This window comes from Equus przewalskii, chromosome 2 (genome assembly GCF_037783145.1).
Source record: "Equus przewalskii isolate Varuska chromosome 2, EquPr2, whole genome shotgun sequence".
Classification (NCBI taxonomy): Eukaryota; Metazoa; Chordata; class Mammalia; order Perissodactyla; family Equidae; genus Equus; species Equus przewalskii.
Window position 1 is genome coordinate 34,176,921 of NC_091832.1, and position 6,855 is coordinate 34,183,775.

General features: G+C 51.8%; 1 protein-coding gene across 1 annotated transcript; it reads left to right on the forward strand.

The window, feature by feature from the left end:
* The first annotated feature begins 3,450 nt into the window (after positions 1-3,450).
* Positions 3,451-5,772, forward strand: RNF186 (ring finger protein 186). Its single transcript, XM_070600813.1, has one exon. The coding sequence runs from the start codon at positions 4,697-4,699 to the stop codon at positions 5,390-5,392; it is 696 nt and encodes a 231-aa protein (XP_070456914.1). The 5' UTR covers positions 3,451-4,696; the 3' UTR covers positions 5,393-5,772.
* The last annotated feature ends 1,083 nt before the right edge of the window (positions 5,773-6,855 follow it).

Below are 6,855 nucleotides of genomic sequence, written 5' to 3' on the forward strand. Positions count from 1 at the left end.
CTTCGAAGGGACTCCAAGTTTTCGAATTCTAATATTGCAGCCAGCACACATATATCGCGGAGTAGAATGAGCAACTTAGATGAGTTTAAGGCTCCAGAGACGTTTTGTACTTCCCCTGGGATAGATCCGCTGCAGGCTGTGCTGTGGATCCTGCCCACGTTGACTGCTCTTTAAGAAGTACTGGCTGAACAGATCACCAAAGTGTCTTATCTCCGTGTCCCTGGGAGGGATCGGTTACGTCGAGGTCAGTTACAAAGCAAAGCGCATAAATTACTGAGTCCCCCCCGAGCAGATTTGGATGGAGGGGGCTTAGGCAATCTTCCGTAATTTCCTACAGTCCCCATTCTACCAAATTAAAAACCTGAGCCTCAACCAAGTCGAAAGGACTCACCTAAGGTCACCCACCTCGCGAAGTGACAGGAGCCATGTCCAGCTATAAAGCCAGTACAGATGACAGTTAAGCCAAGGCAGCTTTAAGGAACAAAGTGGCTCCTAGGCCAAAATGAGGTCACCATGAGGGAATACGTTGTTAAAAGCCATCATGCTCAGGGATGGTAATCAAAGGAGCTTGCATATTCTATTTTATATATTTCTGTGATATTTGGATTGTTATAACTGATATCTTTTCTTTTTTTTTTCCCCCTTTGATGATGAGAGATTGGCCCTGATCTGTTGCCAATGTTTCTCTTTTTTTTCTCCCCAAAACCCCAGTACATAGTTGTACATCCTAGTTGTACGTCATTCTAGCTCTTCTATGTGGGATGCTGCCACAGAATGGCCTGATGAGCCGTGCGTAGGTCCATGCCCAGAATCCAAACTGGCGAACCCCAGGCTGCCGAAGTGGAGTGCACGAACTTAACCACTTGGCCACGGGGCCGACCCCAACCAATATCTTTTCTTAATGGTGGATCCCCAATGACATGAAAAGGTTATTCTTTAGTCGCTAACCCCAAATAGCTTCCCCTGGTCTGATGTCAACCTCACCCAGCTACCCTCCTGATTGTTTGGCTTCTGTAGAGCTGCCCAGCAGAGAGAGGGGGCGCTGGCGGAGCTGACATCTCTGCTGTCCACCTGATTTTCTGTTTCTCATTGTACACGACTGCAGCTCAGCAAATTTTTTTATCCTCCCATCCCCAACCCTTCCTAGGGTCTAGAAAACACAAAGGAGCATTATACGATGCAAGTCAAAGCAGAGAAAAGACACAGAGCCTCTTTTAGCATAGTAACACACAGGCGTTGGTTCACTTTTGGCCATATGCAGGCTGATTGTCTTGTCGATGCTTGACGCTGTGTCACACAGCAAGAAAAGTCTTCTTTTCTTCATCTATTGCTGTGTTACTCAGAAGTCTTTCCCTTGCAAAGAACAGAAAAGCAACTCAAGCTGGCTTAAGAATAAAAATTGGGATGGATTTTATGGGTTTATATTTTTAAAAAATCCAAAGATAGAGCTCTGGCTTCAGGCATGCTGGTTCCAGGCATTCAACAATGTCATCAGGGCTTTTTCTGACTCTTTTCTCATCTTTATACTGTGCTGGCCTTACTCTCAGGCAGGTTCTCTGCACACTGTGGTCCTGGCAGCTCCAGGGTTCCATCCTCTAGTTTGAAAACCCAGCAGTAAGAGAAACTTCTCACTAGTTCCACAACAGTCCTAGAATTGACTGATAAGGGGTTAATCTCCATAATATATAAAGAACTCACACAACTGAACAACAAAAAAACAAACAGCCTGATCAAAAAATGGGCAGAGGAGATGAGCAGACATTTCTCCAAAGAAGATATACAGATGACAAACAAACACATTAAAAGATGTTCAACATCACTAATCATCAGGGAAATGCAAATCAAAACTACACTAAAACATCACCCTATACCGGTTAAAATGGCTATAATCACTAAGACAAAAAATAACAAATGTTGGAGAGGATGTGGAGAAAAGGCAATCTTCATACACTGCTGGTGGGAATGCAAACTAGTGCAGCCACTATGGAAAACAGTGTGGAGATTCCTCAAAAAACTAAAAATGGAAATACCATATGACCCAGCTAGCCCACTACTGGGTATCTATCCAAAGAACTTGAAACCATGTCCATTGCAGCATTATTCACAATAGCCCAGACATGGAAGCAACCCAAGTGCCTGTTGACTGATGATTGGATAAAGAAGATGTGGTATATATATACAATGGAATACTACTCAGCCATAAAAAGACAAATCCATCCCATTTGCAACAACATGGATGGGCCTGGAGGGACTTGTGTTAAGCAAAATAAGCCGGATGGAGAAAGACAAACACCAGATGACTTCACTCATATGTGGAGTATAAACAAGCACATGGACAAAGAGAAAGGTTCAGTGGTTACCAGGGGAAGGGGGGTGGGGGGTGGGCACAGGGGGTGAAGGGGAGCACTTGTATGGTGATGGATGAGTAATAACATGTAACTGAAATCTCACAACGTTGTAAACTATTAGGACCCAGCAGGAAAAGAAAGAGAAGAAAAGAAGTCCCAGAATTGAGTCTCACCGGCTTGGCTCAGATCGCACACCTGTCTCCGCGCCAAGTGCTGCAGCCAGCAGGAGGAACATAGTGACTGGTCTGCTCCGAATCACATCGCGTCCCCCCTCCACAGAGCTGGGAGCCACACAGAATGACAACGGGGAACAGCGGTTACCCAAAGGGAAAACAGGCCACTGCGGAAGGAAAAACAGATGCTGGGCTTGAGGAGCAAACAGACACCCAGTGCCAGACCTGGGGGCCAACCTGATCTGGCGGAAAACAGAATGGAAAGAAATAACAGATTGTCAAGCTGAAGGCTGAGGAGAAGAAAAGCGATGTCGATGTCCAGGGCGGAGGGTGGGGATTGGGTTTCAGAGACGGAGGGCTCAGGGGGAGGGGCAAGCAAGTGTGCAGTGCCTGCCCCTGGAGGGGAGGGTGGGTACGGCGGGGGCGGGGGGGGGGGGGGGGGGGTAGGAAGGACGAACTGAATCAGAATAGCTGGGCTCCGAGTGGACTCAACAGCTGATGTGACAGCAAACGACAGCCCAGCACATCCTTCTGGGTTCAGTGTGGCCTGAGTGAGGCATTTTATTTATTTATTTATTTATTTTTTTGAGGAAGATTAGCCCTAAGCTAACATCTGGCACCAATCCTCCTCTTTTTGCTGAGGAAGGCTGGCCCTGAGGTAACATCCATGCCCATCTTCCTCTACTTTATATGTGGGACACCTACCACAGCATGGCTTTCCAAGCGGTGCCATGTCCACACCTGGGATCCGAACCGGCGAACCCCGGGCTGCCGAAGCAACGTGCGAACCTAACAACTGCACCACTGGGCCAGCCCCTGAGTGAGGCATTCTTTTGAGGGAGTGGATGGTGCCACCCTACCCTCTGATGTTCCGGGACAGTTAAGGGGATCCCATTTTCTTAACCGCCATGCTGCGTGTATCCGTCAGTCCCACGTGAAACCTGTTAGCCCGGAGGAGCTGCCTGGAAGGCAACTGCCTCCGCACGGAATGAGGAGGCTGAGTTGTTGGACTGACGACGCTGGGAACCTGACCTTGGACACCAGTAGATTCTGCCAAGTCCTGGGGCCATGGAAGGCCCCTTTGCTGACAGCCAGCAGGCCTGCCCTGACCACACCCTGCCTTTGTTTCCAGTGCCTTCCTCACGGCACTGTGCCCGGATGTTGGGTGATCTCAGATGAGGACCCCTGGCCCGGAGGTTGGCTCAGAGTAGGCCCAAATAAATGACAGCTGTTCTGATTCCTATTGGGTGTGCGGTGTGCCTCGAGCACAGCCAATGACACCTGTTAGTAGGTACTTGAAGGGCTCAGCAGGGTACCAGTGAGATGCTCGTCCATCAGCACGTGTTAATACAACTGTCGTGACAGTAGAGGAACTGAGTGCAGTGCAGGTGTAAACACCTGGGGGCTGTTTTGGTTTTGGTTTTGGTTTTTCTGCGTTTGGCTGGGCTGTCTCCCCACTCTACTCAGAATACTTTTCCCCTCATTTCTCTCTTCACAAGGCCACCTGCTTGCTAATGCGCTCAGAGCACAGACAAACATTTTGCTGCTGATCCTGACATCCAAAACGTCTTGTCTGACACCCGCCTACGCCACCTTTCTCAAAGTGGGGTCCCCCGATCCACCTGTGTCAGAATCACGGTAACGTTTGTTACCCGTGCAGATTTTTAGATCCCCCAGCTAGATCTACCGAATCTCGGTCTCAGAGTTTGGGGCCTGGAGATCTGCATTTTAAAAGGCTCCAGGGGTGGGGTGGCAGCGATGGCGGTGGTGGGGACTCTAACATGTCCCAAAGCTCCCAAGCCGCAGTCCTGCGGGCGCTCAGGAGGCTCCTGGCCCCAACAAGAAAGTCCTGATTCATGCTCAGCCCTGCCCCCGTTGGCCCTTCTATCAGGCAATTCAAAGTCTCCAGGCCCACGAGTTACTGATTAACCCTAGGTTTTAAGAAAAGAAATAATAATAACTGAAGGGACAACGTAAGCCCAGAAACCAGCTGAGCAGCCTTGGGAGAGTGGTGCCAGACAGCTGTTGTCACCAGGCACCTGACGAGAAGGAAAAAGAGGCTTCAGATGCCCAGCCTAAGGTCAGACTGCATCTAGGTCACAGCGGCACCAGCTGCCACTCCTCGTCGATGCCCAGGCCCTGAGCGGCCGCCTCCCTCTGGCTCCTGTGCCCAGAATGGCCTGCACTGAGGTCCCGCAGCAGCCAGCCCCGCAGCAGCCCCAGCCCCTCTCCACAGAAGCCACCACCACCAACGCCACAGGCTCTGCTGGGGGTCATCGTGGTTCCTGGGACAGCGACCTGGAGTGCCTGGTGTGCCGGGAGCCCTATAGCTGTGTCCGGCTGCCCAAGCTACTGGGCTGCCAGCACTCCTTCTGCGCCATCTGCCTGAAGCTCCTGCTGTGCGTGCAGGATGACACCTGGTCCATCACCTGCCCACTGTGCCGCAAGGCCACCGCTGTCCCCGGGGGCCTCATCTGCAGCCTGCGTAACCAGGAGGCCGTGATGGGGCTGCTGGACCGGCCATGCCCGGAGGTGCGGCTCTGTCCTCAGGGGCTGGTGGATCCTGCCACCTTGGCAGCAGGGCACCTCAGCTTGGCGGGGGAGGATGGGCAGGACGTGGCAAATGCCAATCGCGTGGCGGCCCGGCGCCTGGCAGCACAGCTGCTCCTACTGGTCTTGCTCATCACCCTCATCCTGCCCTTTATCTACCCGGGCATCACCAAGTGGGTGTTCATCTCCATCATCATCCTGGCCTTCCTGATGCTCACCCTCTTCTGCTGTCACTCCAGCAGCCAGGCCAGCTATTGGCCCTCGTCCAGGACCCTCTTCTGCACAGGGCAGAAGCACGGTGAGATCGCTTACATTGCCTGAGTGCCCTCTGACCAGGCAGTCCCTGGAACGCCTTCCGCCTCTGCGGCCCCATTACTCTCACAGTGAACAGGGTAAGCGACTCTGCGCTAAGACTGGCTCCCTCGGGAGATTAAATGCCAGCCGGACTCGCAAGCCAAAGCCAGAACGGCTGTCTTGGGTCAAGAACTGTGTGCTTGGATGATAGGCCTGTGCCTGTCCAGGGTATAGCACAGCTAAACTATTTGGGGTGGGAGAGGAGGCCCAAATGACTTGAAGGCTACAAGGGGGCCTCCTGTTCCTCTTAGCCCATTGGTCCTGGTTTTTCTTTACATACCTTGATGAAAGTATTGCAATGTTGATGTTCTCGCAGAACAAATAGAACCGGAACTCCTTTTTTGCAATTTATGTAGTTGGTTTTACTCTTTGTTTTGTTTTGTTTTGTTTTGGCGTTTGGGGCAGTTTGTTCATGTTTCTGGCTGTTACACATTTTTCCTCTTGGGATGCTGGAGCCCACGGAAGTCCTCCTGTGCTCCCCCCAGGGCTGCCCATCTCGTGCCCATCCCACCTTACCGAATGTCCAGGGGGGTTGGGTCTCCCTTGAGTTGCTTCCAGCGATGGAGGGAGGGAACTTGTACAGACCAGTGGTACTTCCTATTCTGCCAGGGGACTCCCACATTTAGTTGGTCGATTTGGGGAGGGCTGGAGGGGACCAGGTGGGCCTGGGAATTGCCCCCAGCAGCCCCCAGGATTCCCCAGCTCTGTGCCATCAGGCCCTGACTTCCCAGAGAATCTCAGGGTTGCAAGGACATCCCCCACCGGCAGTGGGTCCAGCTGACCATCTGATGCACAGTCCCACACTCTACAACCAAATCTTTATGGGTGCTACCTTCTTTATAATTGCATCTTGATTCCCATTTGAGTGTTTGTCATAAAGATAAGAGGCCCCATAAATGCAACGTCCTCTCCAATAACCCCACTTTTCCTGCCCCACCCTGAGAGTCACAGTCGCCTGAAGGGCTTTTGTGTCTTCTCTTGATCATTTCTGCTCCGTATCATAGAGGAGGCTTCTGCCGGAGGGGATGACCTTCCTTGGTTTCTAGGGTAAGGCCTCAGCTGGGGGGACCCGTAGGGGTACAGGGGCCTGGAAGGTGGGAGATGACACGTTATTTCCTTCCGAAGGCCCCATAATTGGGAAGCAGACTTGAAACCTCAGAGGGGATCGCCGAGCACAGTCCGTTGTCCTTGCTTGCCCCCACTTTCCTCCTGGTAGGATGATAGCTGCAGATGAGATGCTCTTTCACGGAGATTGTACCTTTGTCAGGAAAGGACAAGCGGACTCTGCCACTGGAGCGCAGGGGTTGGCCGTGGCCCACTGGGTATGTGTTGTTGAGTAAGGCTTTTTGCCTCTCTGAGCTTTGTTTTCCCCAAAATGAGCTAGTAGGACTGGATTATTCCTAAGACCCCTGAAGCCAGGAGCCGAGGGC

Excerpts from the sequence above, each read along its gene's own strand:
- RNF186 (XM_070600813.1), top strand. The coding sequence starts at position 4,697 with ATGGCCTGCACTGAGGTCCCGCAGCAGCCAGCCCCGCAGCAGCCCCAG.